The sequence below is a fragment of the Equus asinus genome, chromosome 14 (assembly GCF_041296235.1).
Source record: "Equus asinus isolate D_3611 breed Donkey chromosome 14, EquAss-T2T_v2, whole genome shotgun sequence".
NCBI classification, from domain to species: Eukaryota; Metazoa; Chordata; class Mammalia; order Perissodactyla; family Equidae; genus Equus; species Equus asinus.
The window spans coordinates 6,931,179-6,950,703 of record NC_091803.1 but is presented as its reverse complement, the minus strand read 5'-3'; the positions used below and the strand labels follow the sequence as shown (position 1 = coordinate 6,950,703).

At 52.2% G+C, this 19,525-nt stretch overlaps 3 protein-coding genes across 7 annotated transcripts in view; 1 reads left to right on the top strand and 2 right to left on the bottom strand.

Annotated features, from left to right (window-relative positions):
• Positions 1-6,762, top strand: part of LOC123276643 (odorant-binding protein 2b-like) — a 67,629-nt gene extending 60,867 nt beyond the window's left edge. For 2 of the 5 annotated variants that reach the window (XM_044746338.2, XM_070484215.1), the window contains 6 exons: positions 1,410-1,543; positions 1,822-1,892; positions 2,452-2,562; positions 3,247-3,348; positions 3,662-3,688; positions 4,098-4,315. In XM_044746338.2, coding sequence (XP_044602273.2) covers positions 1,506-1,543; positions 1,822-1,892; positions 2,452-2,562; positions 3,247-3,348; positions 3,662-3,687 — 348 coding nt within the window. In that variant the 5' untranslated portion in view covers positions 1,410-1,505 and the 3' untranslated portion in view covers position 3,688; positions 4,098-4,315. Of the gene's footprint in view, positions 1-1,409; positions 1,544-1,821; positions 1,893-2,451; positions 2,563-3,246; positions 3,349-3,661; positions 3,689-4,097; positions 4,316-6,631 lie in introns of those variants that run through there. The other 3 variants (XM_044746339.2, XM_044746340.2, XM_070484216.1) reach the window with 3 other exon arrangements.
• LOC139040141 (uncharacterized) overlaps positions 1-19,525 on the bottom strand; it is a 48,913-nt gene that overhangs the window by 10,980 nt on the left and 18,408 nt on the right. Inside the window, 1 exon segment of the mRNA XM_070484210.1 lies at positions 12,234-12,327. Within this exon segment, the coding sequence (XP_070340311.1) occupies positions 12,234-12,327 (94 nt within the window).
• Positions 1-19,525, bottom strand: part of LOC139040142 (olfactory receptor 2AE1-like) — an 81,648-nt gene that overhangs the window by 45,267 nt on the left and 16,856 nt on the right. The gene's annotated exons all lie outside the window — the stretch shown is intronic.

Here is a 19,525-nt window from a genome sequence, read left to right as displayed (position 1 = left end):
GTAATGAGTGCTCTCCGGGAAACACAGCCTGGCCTGGAGGTCCAGAATGAAGCAGGTGGCACAGCCAGATCGCTCCCTCCTGTGGCCTGGGGAGGCCCCTCTGAGGAGGTGATATTTAAACTGATCCTGAGACATAAAATAGTGCCCCCAATGCCGGGAAGATGTGGCCTGAGGGTCCCAGGCCCAGGACGAGCAAATGCAGGGGCCCCAGGGCAGGAGAGAGCTCGGACTCTGGGGACCCTGTGGGAATCAGCTGATTGCACACCCTGTCTCTGTAGTTGTAAAGCTCAGCCCCTCTCCCCTCTGCAGTGAGAGGCCAGTTACCAGAGAACTGGCGGAAGATCCAGCCCTGGGATCCTGGGGGAGGGGGATGGGCGGGGGTGTAAGGAAGCCCTTGGCCTTCCCTCCATGACTGGGAGTGCAGACATGCACCCCTGCCCCTTCTGATAATGTCCTCATCCAGATGGCTCACTTGGAGTAAGCACCCTGGGAGGCAGGAAAAAGGGATGGTATTATGTGTCTTTTATTCTATGGGTGGCACTTAATTATCACTCATCAGATTCCAACAATAATGACAGTCCACCTCCCCTGATGCAGAATTGCCAGGATGCTAGGTGGGAGGGGTGTGGCCAGTGCCAAGTGTTTATGGGCACGAGCCGAGCTGGGCATAAAGGGCAGCACTGTGAGGACCTCGCACAGCCTCCTCCAGACCCCAGTGACCTGCCGGCGGCTGTGAGCACATACCCCTGGAGATGAAGGTTCTGTTCCTGACCATCATCCTTGGCCTGACCACAGTCCTGCAGGCTCAGGACCCTCTGTTCTTCCCCTCAGAGAACAAGAATGTGAGCCCAGGGAAGGGCAGGGAAAGAGGTATGGGGGAAAGGCGGTGACTACCTGTTGGCCAGCAGTGACCAGGGGCCTTGTGTTAGGAGGTGTCATTCAAGGTCGAAGTTCTGACCCTGTGCTCCCTGCAGAGTGTGGTCAGAGGAACAGGAGGCTCTGTTCTTGTGTCTTCAGACAGCGCTCCTCCTTGGGCCCAGAGGCTGAAGCAGGGGAGCGGGTTCAGCATAGGGACTGTTGGTCTGACACTTTGGGAACCCAGAGGCACTGAGGACTCTGTGGAGTAGAGACTCATCCAGGGCCAGGGCCCGGTCCCAGCAGAGAAGAGACTCATGGGGTGGGAAACCCCCTGCCTCTGTTTAGGGTCGGCAGCCCTGAGTGCTGGGCTTGTTCTAACAGAGCCCGTGGTGTGGATGTGTGGGACCCAGCCAGCCTTTGGAGGACAGCAGCTGGGGTGCTGGGGATGTGTGGTGGTGGCTGCAGCCCATGCACCGGGGATGGGGGTAGTAGGGTGAGGAGGAGATTCTGGGCCATGTCCGTGCTGGACTCACGGCCCCCACCCTGCTCAGATCATAGGGACGTGGTATGTGAAGGCCGTGGTGGCTGACAAGGACCTGCCTAAGGAGAAAAGGCCCAAGAAGGTGTCCCCCTTGACAGTCACTGCCATGGATGATGGAGACTTGGAGGCCATGGGCACCTTCATGTGAGTGTTGCCTCTCAAGGGTCCTGCTCTCCCCTCCTCCTCCCTCTACCCAGGCTGCGAGGTGGCCCAGAGCAGCCCCTCTTCGTGCCTCTTCCCATCCCAGTTTGGGAGGTGGGTAAAATGAATGTCCCCCTGACCTTGAAGGGAAAGAGTCCAGACTGTGGGGGGTGACAACGGAACTTGTGGGGACACCAGGGCAGAGGCCAATGTGCCAGGTGAGCTCAGGTTGGCTCGAGTGTGTTTCCTGACAGCCTCTCCCTCTGCCTCCCGTTTTCCAGGAAGGGGGGCCAGTGCCACGAGAAGAGAGTTGTGATGCACCAAACTGAGGAGCCTGGCAGATACAGCGCCTGTGAGTCCAGACCAGGCTGTGCCACATTCCCTGCCAGAGCCCAGGCCTCCCCTTCCCCTGAGGCCACCTGCTGCCTGGCAGTCCCTGCCCTGTCCCCTCCCAGGAGCAGCTAACCACTCCCTTCCCAGGAGTCTCCTTGTCCTGACATTGGACAGGTTTCTCCACAGCAGGGATGACAGTACCAAACCCTCCCTCTGGATGGTCCTAGCAATTCAGCTTGCAGAGAACCAAGGGTTGAGGATGAGGATGCAGGGCGGGGCAGGTGCTGGGAGAACAAAGGAAAGAGCCCCAGCCTCTGATGTCTCCTGGCCTCTGGTGACTCCACTGCTTGGGTTGGAACCTTCCTCATGAGGAGTCTCCCTCTCCAGAGTGTGGTCCATGGTTCTGAGCAGCAGTGTGTCCTGGGCACTGGACCAGCTTGGGCACCTGGATTATGGGGCAGTCAGTAGAGCTAAGGTGGCCGAGAAACTGAAACGTTCCAAAATGTTCCCTAATGTCTCAAATATTTTCTGCAGGAATGAAGACACTAAAGACCAATTTTCTCTCTGTCTGTCTGCAGTTGGGGGAAAGAGGCACATGTACATCCTGGACTTGCCAGTAAAGGACCACCACATCTTCTACTGCGAGGGCCAGCTCGGAGGGAAAGCAATCCGCATAGGAAAACTCGTGGGTAAGAGGCTGCTGCCCCAGGTCCTCAGAGATCCACCTCTCCTGACCCACCCCCACAGGCTCTGCTTCTAGAAGCCAGTGGAACTGGCTTCAATCCTGATTCTGGGGAATATGAACACCTGCTTGTCTTTGGGGGCCGGGCACAATTTGCTTCCCTGGGGTGGCCAGTCGGAACTCCCTCAGTGAGCTGACTTCTCACAAAGGGGATATGGACGCAGCTGCAAAGTCCCATCTCCTGGGGTCTGGGGTGTGAGGCCAGGTCAGCATTGGGGAGTGCACTGTTGCTGACAGAGGTCTTCTTGTGGCAATGACCCTCCAGATTGGGATGAAGCCCAAGAATTCTCTGGCCAGAGAGCATCACAATTCCTCCAGGCCATCAGCTTTCTCCAGGCCATCAGCTTCTTCCAGGTCAGGGGTGTGACCCTGCAGCTTGGCTTTGAGAGTGGGCCTGGGACCCAAGGGGCCCTCGGTGTCTCGGAGTGTCTCCCTGGCTATCCTCCTTCATAGGAACCTGTCACCTGGGTGTGGCCTGTCTCCTCTGGGCCTAATCTGTATACTTTCAGGGGGAACCCTCCATCTCAGCCTCAGCCATTACAGGACAAAGCCCCCCGAGTGCTGGGAGGCGCTGTCTCCTCTTGGGGTCTGCTTCCCGAACCTGGGGCTCACCTGGTCACCTCGCCTACAGGTAGAAATCCTGACATGAGCCTGGAAGCCCTGGAAGAATTTAAGAAATTCGCAGAGCGCAAGGGATTGCCACAGGAGAACATCATCATGCCCGTCCAGACGGGTAAGAGGACAACTCTGCCCAGGTTCCCTGTGTCCACTCTGCATGTCCCTCTGTCCCCTATGTCCCTCCCTATGTCCCCAACAGGTTCCTCGTGTCCCACTGTGCCCTTCAAGTCCCTCTGTGTCCCCCATGACCTTCCTCTCCCCTTCCCCTGCCCCCCCCCATGGGGGATACATCAGCGCTGTGTTGTGTCACAGGGGCACAAGGGCCCCACTCCGGGTCTCTGCTATTGGTGTCAGAGCTGCGGCTTGATGGGGTCTGGGCCCTTGGCCAGGGTCTCTTCTCATTGCTGAATTCTCCTTGGTTTCTACAGAAAGCTGCATTCCTGAAAGTGACTAGGGTAAGTGACCCTTGAAGCAAACAAGAGTCCTGGGTTCAAAGGAATGTCAGGAGTCACCAAGGCACCCCCAAGGTGGAGACAAGAGGGACTTCATGTGAGCCAGGCAGAGCCTTGTCTGCTCTGAAATCCCTTCTGGGATTTGATCCTTACTTGGGATGTCTGTCCCCGAACATCATTCCTGGGACATTTAGGGACTCCTTTTTTTCTCTGTCTCTGTAACTTGGGACCAATGGGCCAGGGTCTGTCCTCCACCACACCCATGCACCTGGTGGAAGTGGGAACCTGCCCTCCATGCAGCAGCCCTGAGAGCATTACATGTGCCCCCAACACTGCCAACCCTGAGAACCCCACACCTGCCCCCCCTCCCCTCCCCTGTCCTGGACTCACTGACCCTCTCCCTTCTTTCTAGGGCAGGGGGCACCAGGACCCCACAGCAGCCCCAGGGCAACACCACCAGGACCCTCTGTCCTGCAGGACATGGAAGGAGCCCCTGCCTCTAGAGCCTGACCTGCTCTGCCCCTCCAGTTACCTTGACTCCCCTTCCTCCCCCAGCCATGCATCCCCTCTCCTAGTTCCACATAAAGAGCTTCAGCAGTTCCTGGTGACTCTGCCTGTCTGTGGGGTCCCTCGCGTGGGCTGGGAACTGGGAGGAAGTGGACAAGCCAGAGAAGGCAGGACAGGAGGACCCATCTATGTCTGCATTCTCCTTGAGAGTTAGACCAATCCAATGGGCATTAGGGTCCAGGCCGAGGGATGGGTGCTACAGCTCTGACCAAGGGTCTAATGGGGGACAGGTCTGACATCCAAGAAGCTCAGGTTCTGGGTGGTCACGTGGTTGGGGAGAAGGGATGTGAAGATAACAGGGTCGGATACAGCCCAGAGGTGATGACATGTGTGCAGGTGGGGATCACCTGGCCCCCTGATTCCCAACTGCCTAGATGTGGTGACAGGAGTGCTGGGAGGCTGCCTTTGAGGGTGCAGGCAGGAGACCAGACTTCCACAGGCCATCAGGATGGGGACAGCAGGACCCTGGAATCCCAGCCTGGGTGGGACTCTGCTCCTGCCCCTTCCCCCTAGGCCTGGCTGGACACATGCACTGCCCCTGGGGAGGGAGCCACTTCAAGAGGGACCTTGTTCACAATTGTAATGTCATCACTATGGTTTCCCAAATCACCCTGGGGCTTTGCAGTGACAGCCAGCCAACTGAGGTCAGGGTCTCCTTGCTTGTGGTGGGAGAGGTGAATGCAGCCCAGCTTCCCTAGAGACAGGGGGGTGCCTGGAGCTCCCTTCATGCAGGGTCAGTGCACCTTCCCAAGTCACAGGCCCAAGGTCCCCGGTGGGATGGCCAGCATCCCTGGGCCTCTCCTGAACACAGCAGACCCCAGATGCAGACTTCTGGCACCCTGGTACTTGTACGTTCCTTCCTTGACAACGAAATACTAGGTAGGGAGTCCCTGCATGGTGCAAGCCCCCCACAGGTTGAGGCGGTGCCCAGGGTCCAGGCAATCACAGGTTACAACTGCCTTGGCTTTGTTTTTTCAACTTCCATAAGGATGACAGTTCTTATACCACTGTCCCCGCAATGGCACGAGGCCATCAAGGCAGGAGCCTGGGAGGAGGGAGTCGGTGGAAGCCTCTGTGCCCGCAGGCCCCTGTCCTGGGATTCCAGGACCCTGTGCCATTTGTCCACCTGGTGCTGACCTTCCCCTAAGCAGCGGTGTCCCTCTGCTGTGGCAGCCCCAGGGGTCTGTGCAGAGAAGGGGCTGTGAGCTGGTCAGGGTGCAGGGTCCTCAAGGGTCGAGGGGTTAAGACTTGGGGTAGGGATGCTAAGATCTGACAGGTGACAATCCTCAGCAGAACTTCCCTAGGGCACGTCCCTCCAGCTGGAGAACAAGTGGGCAGAGCTGAAGAATCCCTGTGCCCAACCCATGGGCTCATACAGAGGCGATTTTCAGGGTCTGTCTTCCTAATTGGGGGGCAACAGAATTCCTACGTGGAGTCTTTTCTTTGGTCTGGGAATCCAAGTCCAGTACCTGCCCCAGCACTGTCTGCACCACAACAGCCTTGGTCCTGCCTGCAGGCCGTCCAGGTGCCCGGTCTGTGCTGGGCAGTGGTTTTCAGTGGATTCCTGGACCCTGGAGGGCCTGGTGTCCGGGGAGGGCCTTCATGGGCAAGATGGGGCAGAACAAGTGGAATCTTAACCGAATCCTGCAAACCACACTTCCCATGGGACAGGACCCTGTATGGACCCCAGGAAGACCACAGACTTTCTCAGAGAGGCAGCTGGCATCCTGGGGACTCAAGTCCCTGCGGTCAAACCACCATGCTTTACTCCCCACGTGGACTTCATTCTGGGTGGAGCCCAAGGAGCATCCCTGATATGAAACCACCCCAAACAGGTCCAGGTCTGAGGTCCTAGCTGTTGTGGCCTCAAAGCAATGGGTGGACAGACAGAAAGAAGAGTAAGAAGCGGACCCCACATAGAGTTCATCGTTCCTACAGACAGGACCCTTCTATTTCTCCCTTTCTCCTCTGGCTTGTTTACCTGATTTCGTGCTCAGTTGGTTCCTCTGAGAATTGGCCACTGAGCTGGGTAAGAGAGCAAGAGGGGCCTCGGGGTTGATACCTGAGAAAGACCAGGAGGGAGGAAGCCAAATGAAGCAGGAGACCCTCTAAGGAGCCTAGCTGGCCCAGTGGGGAGTTGGGAGAAATGGCTGCCCATGGAGGAGCCTGCATGGTGGAAAGGCCAGCTCAGCACTCTCCTCCCCAAACGCCCAATGGGCTCGGTCCTGGGGTGCTGCCACTGGTGTCTTTAGCCAACTGTCATCCTTGCAGCTCATTGGTAGGCTCTCTCCTGAAGGGGCTCAGAGCGTCACCCTGCGTGGACACTATAGCCCACCTGTCATGTCCTGAGCTCATGTAAACACCTCTGCTTGCCTTTAGGGAGCAGCTCCTCCAGGTCCTGGGAATCCTCCTTTCAAGAGGACACTCAGAAGAGAGAAGTCAGCGGTCAAACCACAGCCCCTGACCCACTGTAGCTGGTCCTAGGGCCAGACTGACCCACACAGCCACCCTTCAGTAGTTGCTTCTCTGTGCCACACACCCTGAGACCCCCTCCATCTCAGTGGGGTCCAGATGGATGACCCAGATGTTCCTGTTTACTTGCTGGTCAGAAGGCAGTGTATGTCTACTCATGCTCACCACACATGGGAGCACCACGTCTGCACACATGAGCACTCGACCCCTGACCTCTAGTTAAGAAGGTGTTGGGAAGAACCATCTAGAGCAGGAATCAGGCTGCTCTCCTCCCGAGGGACCCAGTTCAGGTCAGCCCAGCACTTAAAAGGCCCTGCTATGCAACTCAGCAGAAGGAAATGACTCCCCATTGTGGAGGAGCTGCCTCTGTGGGGGCTCACTGACCTCAACTCACCCCTTCCAGGGTCAGCCTTGAGGGGACCCAGGCCACAGGTGGGGATTGCCTAGGCCACTTGGCCAGCTACCATCACTGACCACTGCACTTTCGCTCCACATCAAGTTCAGAAACTCCACACCACTCCTCCCATCTCCTTCTGAGAGGCACAGTCCCAGCCTACCCCTTCACTAATTCCAGAATATTTTCATCACCCCATAAAGATTCCTCAGGCTTTAGCAGTCACTTCTCATTCCTTCCCCTTCCGTGACCCCTGGCAATCACTAATCTACTTCCTCTCTCCCTGGATTTGCCGACTCTGAACATTCTTATAAATGGAATCCTGCAATATGTGGCCTTTGGTGTCTGCCTTCTTCCACCCAGCATCACGTTTCCACAGTCCATCCATGCTGCAGCTGTGTCAGAACTTCATTTGCTTTATGAGTGAATGCTATCCCATTGCTTGGATAGATCGCATTTGGTCATCCATTCTTCAGCTGGTGGACATCAGGGTTGTTTCCACCCTTTGACTACTGTGAATAGTCAAACCTGAGCTTTGTCGTGACCACCAGCAGTGGTGATGAACGTCCAGCAGAGGAGCAGCATGGCCAGGGCTGGAGGGTTCTGGGGCCTGGTAAAGGTGGAATCACCCATCCTTTGGAGCAGGAACTGGGTACCTACCCGCACTTGGTTAGGGTCTCAGTCCTGTTATTCTGAGCCCCACATGGACCTGGGCCAGAGTTTTCTCTTGTGTCCTTGGTGACATCTCCCAGGCACAGCAGAGCATCTTCCTGCCCTCTAGTGGAGGGGGGACCTCAGTGAGGCCTTGGACAGATTTCCATTCACCATAGGTCCCTCCACCCTTTTCAGCAAGAACTGGACCGGGTAGCAGTGGGAATGTTGTGGAGCCTCCCCTTACCATACCCAGGCACACACACACACTCTCACACTTGCAGCACAATATAAACACAGAGAGACACATACGCAATTGTGCACATGCACACACTCAGACAGATACACAGAGACTATTATGCACACAGAGAGACATATACACACGTGTGCATGTGCACACGTGTGTACGTCTCCATACGGATATACAGGTGCACAAATGAACATGTAAATTTGTGTACAAATGCATACACGACTGCACACATAGACACATATGCAGATACACATACATGCACACACACACTTAAGCACACATGCACAGGGGCAAGATGATGCCATTTGCATTTGGTGGAAAGTTCTGGGAGCAAAATGGAGGAGGAATGAGGGACAGGGAAAGCAGAGGCCACTCAGGATATTTCAGTCAGAGATCTCATCCCAATACTTCCAAGTCTCGAGGTAGGAAAGGGGCAGCAGCAGCAGAGGGAGGAGGTGGACTGCCGGCATGCATCTGAGCAAGCCCCCAGGTGGTGTGGGGAAGAGAAGTGAAGGGTACAGAGGGTCAGCGAGGTCTCCCAGGGTCTCAGTGGAAGCAGTGATGAGAATACAGAACACAGGAGCCAGGGTACATTTGAGAGGAAGGAGATCAATTCCGCCTGCAGGGAGAAAGGCAACTGCAATGGGAGCCGTGGGCATCCTTGTGGGGATGTTTGGAGCTGGCTGGATGATTTGCTTGGAGTTCAGGAGGTCTGGCGGGAAAGGGGAGGTGAGGGGACGTCAGCTCCAAGGTGGGATCTGTAGCCTGGACTGGACCAACTCTTCCAGGGATGCTCGAGGGACAGGGCTTGTCGAGGATCCCTGGGGCTCGTACAATAAAGGCCAAGGGGAGGTGGAGGATACACACAAGGAAGCCATTGTTTTATCTTGCTAACTCTCAATGCAGATGTTTACTACTTCCCATTCTGATGACATTCTCCCTTCCAGATATATTTTTTCAGAAGGAATCAAACCCAAGAGTAATGATGGCTAATTAGAAAAATTTAAGAACATCCATTCACAGGAGCCAAACAATATAATCAGCAGCTACATGGCAAACTTGAAGAGCCTTTATGAAGGTGAGGGAGTGGCAGGATCCTGTCTGCAGGTCAGCCTAAGCCAGAGGATAAAAGGGCAGCTGGCAGGCCAGGTGAGCAGGGAACAGATATAGGGGCTCCCACTGGGCCATGCAGCCCTCCCTCCTGAAAGCATGGCTAAGTCTGCTCTCTGTGCTATGAGAAGAGGGGACCCAGTTTATTCCCACCCACACTGAAAAGGTGAGGTGAGAATATCAGTAGGGGTGAGCAGTTGTCCTGTACAGGTCCCAGGTCAGCCACCTTCACTGGCTTAGAGTCTCAATTCTGTTATTCTGAGCATCAGGTGAGCTTGGGCCAGAGTCTCCTCTCGTGTCTTTGGTGATGTCTCCCGGGGAGAGCGGAGCATCTTCCTGACCACTGCGTGAGTGGGGAGTTCAGAGAGGCCTTGGACAGATTTTCGTCCACCATAGGTCCCTGCCAACCCCTTACTCCTGGTGAAATTATGGGCAAGTCAGGTAGCCTTTCTAAGGTGGAGTTTCTTCAGCAAAGTCATGGTTTGGAAGGAACTTTGCATATTTTAAGTCTACCTATTAATGTGAAGAATGTTGTCCCTATTATGTGTTTATAGTTTGCAAGGTACTACACTGCGGTCAATATTAAAAGTCAAACACATTATTATCAAACATGTTATAAATTTCCAAAATCCATAGTGCTGTTGAAACAATATTTGAGGTCTGCAAATATCTAGATGACACCAAGTTCCCAGTCCCTACACGGGGACCATCACAGCCTCACCTCCCCTGTGCCTCTTCTTGGTATTTTTGTGACCTGGACCGCCCTGACACTCAGCCCTGCACTCCAGGCCTCCATAACACCTGACCTCCCACTAAAGAGTCCAGCGTTTCTTCCCCCTCTCTGCCCATTTGTCTCCCCATGTCCACCTTTCCTCTCTGGGTGATTGTCAGCTTTCCAGCCTAACTCTTGTCCACCTGGGCCTGAGGAGACAAGTGGTCCCCTCTCTTTGCCTTTTCTCTGGTATATGCCCATGTCTGGATCTTCCCTCTCCCTCACCCATGAAAGGATTGTTTCATTCAGTCCTGAGATTTAACCTCAGCCTCTCAAGGAACGTGAGCCGCAGAAGACACAGGGATGAGGCAGGAGCTAGTGCTGGGAAACCAGATCCTGGTGGGTGGCCATGTCCAAGATCTTGGGAATAGCATGAATATGTGTGCTCATCATCGGAACAAAACTGCACTTGATTTCAGGGGACAGAGCTTGACAATGGTAATGGTTTAGAGGATCTGGAGCCCTCAATAGCGTCAGGGCAGAGGAAGGGCCAGCAACACAGTCATAATAATTTTTATCCTATGTTCCCAAATTACCTAGTAAATGGATAGATAGATGGTGAATAAATGGATAGTGGGTGGGTGGGTGGATGAATGGATAGTGGATGGTTGATGGAAGGACTGAAGGATGGTGGGTGGATAGTAGGTGGATGGATTGATAGTAGGTAGTGAATGGATGGTGAAAGGATGGAAGGATGGTGGACGGATGGTGGGTGGATGGATGGATGGTGGTTAGGTGGGTGATGGATGGATAGAGGATAGATGAGTAGATGGATAGACAGATCAATGTATGGAAGGATGGACAGATGTTGCATGGATGGGGGATAAATGACAGGATTTTGAATGGATAGTGGGAGGAGGGATGGATGATGGCTGCCTGGCTGGATAGTGTATAGATGAGCAGATGACTGGATGGATGGATAGATGAGGGATGCATGGTGGATAGATAGGTGGGTGGATGGATGGATGAATGGATGAATGGCTAGATGGATGGAAGGATGATGGATGGATGGATGGTGAATGAATGGATGAACAGATGAGGGATAGATGAATGGATGAATAAATGGTGGATGGATGGCTTGTGGATGTGTGCACGATGGATGGTGGATAGATGGATGGATGGATGGATGGCTAGATGGATGGATGAATGAATACCTATGAGGCAACCATTGCCAAGGCACACTTGGACACTTCTAAGGTAAGTGAGTCTAATCCAATTGAGCATCACTGTGAGCTCTATGCACATCTGCTCCATCTACTGCTCTTCCTTTCTCGTCCCTTCCTTATTCTGGATTGGGGAGATGTCCAATTCTGACAAGGTTGTGGCCCTTTCACAGTTCTCCTCTCAATGAGCTCATCAACAGCCCCTCCCCTTCAGGATATTAGGGTCTTCACAGTTTCTGTGGAAATCTCATCGGACATTTCCCACCAGTGTCAGCTTCCTCAGCTGACGCGATGGGACGGCAGACTCAAGTGGAGGGACAACTTGCTGTTTGCCTCTCGTATCTCCATCAACCATATGATCTCTTTCCTTGTTTCACCTGACTTCACAGCCCATTTTCCTGAGCTATGGACATCTGCTCTGATATTAGTCATTTTAAAGACATCTGGGCTCAGTCCCTTCAATCTTGTTACATTTTTCTCCATAAAGCCCTTATTACCGACATCTTTTTTCCCAAGCTTTCAGGAAAATGGTATACAAAGTGCTGAGCAGGAACCATTGATATCACCAGAGTAAAGTGATGCCATCCCTGCCACCCTTCGGCTTCAGAATGAACTTCAAGGTTTTTGGAATTCAGAACGCACAACATGGGGGTGTCCCTCCCTCTCGTCCCACCCCTGAGCTCCCCAATACCAATCCTGGGGTACTGGAAACAGGCCTCATCTCCTACCTGCACATTGGAGCCAGGCAGTGGCCTGCCATATAGGTCCTATGTCTTCTAATTATTAATGTGCTGGTGTTTCTAGGACACTTCACACGATAAAGATGGTGGTGGTGTTAATGAAAATAAGGGAGACTCACCACCATGTACTAAGAACTAATTACAGTGTGGTTCCCTGGATAATGCTTTACTTGCCTTCTCTCATTTACAACCTGCAAAAGCCCAGGGCTGTGGGTATTTGAGGAAGTGGAGGCTTCACAGTTCTCACGTGAGCTGGAAGGTGAATAGACTGATAGGCACTGGGGATCTCTGAGCCCAGAGTGCGAGCTCTGGACTGGCTTCTGCTGAGACAAAGAACAGAGGCCTCTTGTCTACAAGACAGGTGGGCAAATGGGCCAGGGGCAGCCATTGTCATCCTCTTGTACCCAGTGGGGCCCCTGGTGGACTCACCTGGCAGCTCAACTCTGTAAGCGAGATGGCCAAGGAAGAGGTTTGGGGTATTCTCCATAGCACACCAACAGCCTCTCTAGGATCCTGTTGGGAACTGTCAGCAAGACAAGAATTATGTGTCCTTAGACTAGGCCTTATGGGTGAATTGTGAAAGTCACTTAGTGAGAGGCAAAATGCTCTGTTCCTCAGGGGGAAGTGGGGCTAGTCAGGGCATTGACTGTTCCGTTAGCTCATTCCATTCAGCCTACCACATGTGCTGGGTGTTGTTTACACCATTCTGGGCACTGGAGACAAGGTAAATAAGATGAGGTCCCCACTCAAACTTTCAAAGTCTTCTTGAGTGGCAGATGGGCAAGCTTTACCCAAGAGGAATGCCAGTCCTGAAGCCTGCAACCCACAGCCTCAGTGTGCTTGAGATGGGAGGACTTCACCCAGGAGTGATCTCCTGGCTGATGTTGGGGGAGGAGGAGTTTGCAAGATTCACTGGACAGTCTCCTGACCATCCATGCTATGCGGCCACATCAGCACTGCCTGGGGACATTTGTGAGGGAGGTCACGGAGGTTCACATGCTTCAGGAGATCATGGCAGTAGAGTGTGATGAGAGGTGATGACAGGGGCTATGGGATTGAAACTATCCTTTCATTTTTTTTCAGCAAAGATGCTGCAGAACCCCAGTTCAGTGTCCTTGGTGTATTGGGGTGGGACTGACAAGGCAGGGGCTGGGCTTAATGGATAAAATGGTGGCACAACCCTGGGTTGGAAGAGGCAGGATGGGTATTGAGAGAATGAGGAGCGTGCCCTTTGGTTGACAAGTCAGTATTCACCCCCTGGAAACCTTGGGATGCTTCCAATGCCAGAACAGGTCTCGAAGGCAGCTCCTGTTTTCTAGGAAGGCAAGTGGATGCAAACTGTTTATAATGCCCTTTGTGGAATCATTGCCTCAAAATTCAAAATCTGGTAGTGGCCACTGGCTCAGCTGCATGGATGGCCTTGGTTTCCAGGGGGCAGCACTTTTGCTGGAATGTGCCAGGTGACCACCCAGTCTGTGAATCTGGGTGAACCACCATGTGACAGACTCAGCTCCTACTGTACTGTGGAAACCTCAGATCTCTACTTGGGGAGACAGTTTTTCCTCCACTGCTCAGAGCTGTCAATCATCCTGGCTCCTCCCCACCCATAGCTCATGTTCTTTCCACACCCCATCCAAGGACCAACTTTCTCCAGTTTTCCACAGCCCGGGCACGCCCTTCCGTGATCACCCCTCCACCTGTGAACCTGTCTCGCTGCAGCTGGCCTTGTGCCCAGGGACAGGACAATTGTGCTTCCCCGGCCTCACAGGATCCCCACCCTCAGCGGACACAAAAGTTGCTGGTACAGAGCCTGTCACCTCCTCTTATTTCATTCAGAGACCAGGTCAGGAAGTCTCAAGTTCAGGTCACCTGCTCCTAAGCTCCTGCAGCAGTTGAGAGAACTCGTGAAAACAAGCCTCTGGCAGCCTTGGCTGATGACAGCGATCCTGAGGCCAGCAAAGAGACGCAGGTTGGACAGCCTCCCTGCCAGCCACCAGCCGTCTCCACTCTGCACTGCTGGGGATCTGGGCCTGCATCCCTCCTGGCCATGCAACTCCCTGCATCGGGGTTTCCCCCACGTCTGCTCTTCCTCCTTCAGGCATTAGGACCTTCCCCAACCCCACAGACCACAAGGAGTCCAACATAGCTCTAACCCATGTCACCTCCAGGGTGGCAACCCACCATCAACGTCTGGTTCATCCTGGAGAGAGACCATGGTATCGAGTGCTTCAGGGACAAGATGAATAATCAGGGCATGAAGATGATGAAGCTCTTGAGTGGGGCTCTCCACAGAGCAGGAAGCACCTTAGGGACAGTGGCATGGCCACAGAGAAGGGGCTGCCCACGAGGGCTGACACCTCTGGCAGCTGTGCTCAGCCATTGGGCCAAACTGCACCCTATGCGCTGATCAGGGTCCCTGTGTGTGTGTGTGTTCATGTGTGTGTGTGTTCGGGTGTCTGTATAAGTCTTCACTGTCTGTCTCTTCACCATCACTGCGACTCGACCCTTCTTGGTCACTCTGCCATCCACCCAGATGATCCTTCTGACATCCTGGACCCTCAGGGCCCTGTCCTCCCTCCTTCACTCAACCCCTGCCACCCACTACCCTGGCCTCACTCCACACATATAAACCTCTCCAGCATGACTGATAACCCATTTCAGGCCAACCCTTCCAGTCAGCACCCAGTGGTGTCTTTGCAGCCCAGTCACTGTGGGCTCCCTCTCCTCACTCATCCTCAGCCACTGGGTCTCCCCATCTGCAAACTTGGCTCCATGTTCACTCTCCTTCCCCTGCATCACGTCCTTTCTTCCTCTGCAGACACTGAGCTCCGGGACAGCCCCACGCTCCTGTCCTGTAGCTCTGACCGACCCCTTCCATGGTCCTGGCCAGGTGAAATCCACCCTGGGAACCCAACTCTCTGCCTCCTGTGCATCTTCCCCCAGCCAGGAAAGGGGCAGAGGCTGGTGCAGTGAGGGCTGGTCCCACCTTCACATCACAACCACAGACTACAAGGGCCCTCAGTGCTGCCCACACCTCTCCCAGTGTCCCCAGAGGACCTCATTTCTCCCTGTTCTACATACATTTCACGCATTCCTTCTCTCCTCACCATACACCCTGCCTCCCTGTGCAGGACAAATCTTCACCCCACACAAGGCTCAGTGCCTGGATTGTGTGCACTATATGTGTACACAGCTTGGTGGGGCAGGATGTGGGTGTGACATACACATTGCCAGCTAGGAGGGGCCTGAGGTACAGCTTCTGAGACCCAGATTCCCTCAAGTAGAGGCCAAGCCCAGGAGGCTGGGAGAGACTGACATCCTAAGGGAGACAGAGTCCACACCAGGGGACTCTCCCTTCTCCAGGATGCGCATCTTGGGAAGGGGAATTCGTGCTCTAATGGTCCAGGCTGGGAAGACGGGGTTCCACTCAGGAGGGGCTAGGGGCTGATTCAGGGTGAGAGGGAGGAGAGTGGAGGCCCTTGGAGTCTGGGCACTGGCAGTCTGAGCCCCCTTCTCTTGATGCCCCCCCCAGGAAGCCATCGAATGTGGGGATGTCCCTTAAGGATGGGCTGTGGCAGAGTGGACAGAGCATGCCTGAGCGCAGGGGACTCGATCCTATCCCATCCACAGGGTGTGATTCTCTGCTCTCCAGGACACAGGGGGCTGCCTTTCATGTGGAGTCTTCAGATAAATGAACCACCTCAGGGTCCTCAGCCACGCAAGCAGCTCCTTGGCTCAGGCTACTTCTGTCCAAAATGGAAAAACGCACAATGAAGAATATGGAAACGACCTATTATCCCACCACCGATATCCAGCTCCCTTCACGCCCAGACCTGGTCCTTTGTGTTTGAATGGGGATCAAACCGGGAAATTTGTTTTTAAATTTTCGTGGCATTTCTATTGCCCTCCTGACTCTTCAATGTCCGAGCTGAAAGGACTAACCAATTAGAGATGACCTGGTTTAGTTCCCTTCCTGTGTTTACAGATGGGCAGGAACTGAGACAGGGAAGGATGGAGGGGGCCCCAGGCCTTGGACCCTTCCTCCCACACCTCAGCATCAGCTCTGCTCTGTCCCCTCAGGAGACTGTGTCTTAACTGGATCCCCCTCCTGCTCCACCCTCTGCCACAGGACACCATCCACCAGCTCCCTCACCTAAAGAGATAAGAACAGCAAGAACAACTATAAAAGCCGTCATTCAAGGAGTTCTTGCCCTGTGCCAGCAAGGAGATAATTATCTCACTAAGTAAGAGGAACCAAAATTAACTCATTTTACAGATGAAGAAACCAAAGCCCACACAGTTAATCAATTGGCCAGGGTCTCTCTGACATAAGAAGAGGTTAAATCCACGATATGAACCCACATCCATAATTCTGGAGTCTTGCACTAATAACTATGCCTTGGAACTAATCAGTAAAAAAGTCTATAATCATGTGATTGGATTTGCAATTTGGAGCATAGCATCCATACCAGAAAGTATGGAAATCCTACTTGCATAGCTCCATGAATTATCCAAGGGAACACACCCGGCAACCATACTCACAAGAAACAGAAGGTGACTAAGCCTCCAGTGGCCCCCTGATACACCGATCCCAGGTCACTGCCCTCACTCGCCCAAGGGGAACCAATATTCTAACTTATGAATTTGCTTTCCTTGTCTTGGAACTGTGTTTAAACAAAATCATGCAGAGTTTCTTCTTCTATGTCTGACTTCTTTCATTATGCTTGTAAGATTCATAAATTTTCTTGAATGTGGCTGTGGTTGATTTTTATTTCTGTATACAATTCCATTTTAAAACATATAACCCATTTTATTTATCCATGCCACTGCTGATGAACATTGGGTTGTTTCCAATTTGAGGAGGTGGAAAAAACCAAAGTAGTATCTTTAAAAGTACACATTTTTGTAAGAAAGTGATTTATATATACTTTGTAAGTATGGTCATGCATCGCGTAACGACGGGGATACATTCTGAGAAATGTGTCGTAAGGCGATTTTGTCGTTGTGCAAACATCATAGAGTGCACTTACACAAACCTAGATGGAATAGCCCGCCGCACACCTCAGCTATACGGCACCAGCATCAGATACACGGTGGATCATTGACCGAAACGATGTTATGCGGCACATGACTGTACTGAAAAATTTAGGGAAGAACATACGCTAAACTATTAGTAAGAGTTATCTTTGGGTGAGAGGACTTTTTGTGCTGTCAGCATTTTCTCATTGTCTTCACTGAGTATGTATTGCTTAAATAATAACAATTTAAGTGAAATCCTACTGTGTCCCAGGTGCCCCACCAAGCGCAGGGCAGTTAGGAAGACTAGGACCCGACCAGGACCAAAATGCAGGACTTGATAGTGAGACTGGCATCCAGACCAACTCGTGTTAGGATCAGGGTGACCCGGGGCAGGTGACTTACCTTTCCCTACCTCAGTTTCCTCCTGTGCAAAATGGGGATAAGAACAGTCTCGCTCCTGTTATTATGGAAAGATGTCTATGATTTATTGAGTAAAATAAAATTTAATGGGTGTAGAGTTTCACATCTAGAAGACGAAAAAGTTCTGGAGATCTATTTCACAACAATGTGAATATACTTTACTGAACTTCAAAATGCTTAAGACGGTACCTTTTATAACATGGGTTTTTTTTAACACAATAAAAGAGAAACAAATTAAACTACTTTAAAAAAGCATCCTCTCTCTCATGGGGTGGTCATGAGGACTGTTTTTGGGGAGATAACGCATATAAAAGTTCCTGGCAGGCATGATGAGCATGCTTGTTATGCTCCTCTACTCCGTGCCAGGTAACTCTGCACCAGGAGTGCTGGTGTCAGAGCTTTGCAACGAGGCAGTAATGTTATCACTACAATTTTAGCCAAAGTTCTGTTCACGAAAACACTTTTCCAAAGGTAGTTGTTAACCTCAGGGGGCAAAAAAACATTCTTCGCTAGGAACATAGGGTGGCCGTGATGTCACTGAATAAACCACTGTGTCTGCGAGCAGCCCCTCTCTGCACAGACACGGCACAACCGAGGCAGAGGGTCAGAAGCATCCCTAAGCAAGATGATGGAGAAGGGTTGCCTTCCATCCCTCACACTGCCTTCAAATAGCCTAGGTTGAAGGGATTTTTCTTATCCCCTTATTTTTAAAAAATACACAGCCCAGGGCAATTCTCATGCCTCGGCTGCCCCATGAGGAGAGGGGAGGCTGAGTCACTGGGTCTCGGAAGCTGCGGGCTCACAGCAGGGCTTGGAAAATCAGTATCTGTCTCTGAAGTGATCCGAACTGCTGAGACCTTTACCCCAAACAGCAGTAGGCAGACATTAGCAACAGTCTTTCACAGCCTTCGAAGATGTGGGTTTCCTTCCCAAACAGCCTCGAAAGGCAGCAATGGGAGCTATCCTCTAAGATGCAGACATCCGGAATTCGGCTGCAGAAGTGCTTTCCAGAGAATCCCAGCTTTGTCTGCAGACAGGCACAAGAGACAGCTGGACTCTGGGTGACTGTGGATGGACCTATACCTGAGCATCTCCTCTCTCAGAGAAGAGCACAGCACTGTGGCTAACAGAACACCCTAAATGCTTATCTTCGAATCTAGGTCCCGTCACTAATGACCTGTGAACCTTTGGGTATCATTCTTCCCCACTCTGTGCCTCAGTTTCCACATAACATACAGCACCTCTTACTCAACAGGGCTTGCCCTGAGGATTAGCTCAGACAAAGGAGGGGCAGGGATGCATCGGGGTTTTCTTTTAGTCACATAAGCACTCAAAGGAAGTTAGCTACTCTTCCTAAGAATGCCTAACATGCAAAAGCACAATTACTGGAAAGTGAAAATCACAAAAATTAACTTCCTGCATAATCTACTGGTTTTTAAATTTTGCCTTTTCCTGAAATAAAAGAGAATTTTGAGGAAGTCTTCAGACTCATTAAATCAGTCACAAGAAATCTGGATGAGAACTCTCTGAAAACCAGTGTTCAAATACATGGGCCCAACAGAGACTGGAGGACCAGCAATAAGTGGTATTGTGTTACTCCTCCTCATTCCTCCAGCTCCTTCACCTCCACCCGGCAAACCCTTAAAGGGAAAGGTCTGTGGTCTTCTTCTCAGGGGAATGAGGAAAGAGCCAGACTCCTCCTCCACAGCCAGGACAGGGGCGGGACCAGGGGGATCCTGTCAGGGAAAGCTGGAGACTGGAGCCATAGAAAGTTCAAGAACCATACCAAAAGTGGCCTGGACCTGACAACTGACCCTGGGGCTTCACAAGCCCAAGGTCCACGAGTTCCCAAGGCTTCCCTAGAGAGAGCACCTTCAAGAGACACCTTTAACACAATACACATGCACACACACAAACACACACACAGAGGAAGACAACGTCATTGTGTGCTAATGAGAAACCCAAAAAGTACACGAAGTATTTTTAAACACAACATATTCTTAAACAAAACATCAAGACACTAGATTTAATAAAGGAATTTTTTCTCCCAAAATGTGGATTTCCATAAAAACTCTTACAAAAGCATAAAAGATTGAATCACACTTAAATCTATATCGTAGGCCTTACCACAAATGAAAGGAGGAAAATGACACAGAAGCAGGATGTTCTAGAAATTTCGGGCAATCTAGTTGTTGTATTAAGACTGATCAAACACCAAATCATTTCTCCCTCTCCACTTGAAGTGAATCTGGGCAGGAAGATGAACGTACGAAACCATTTCA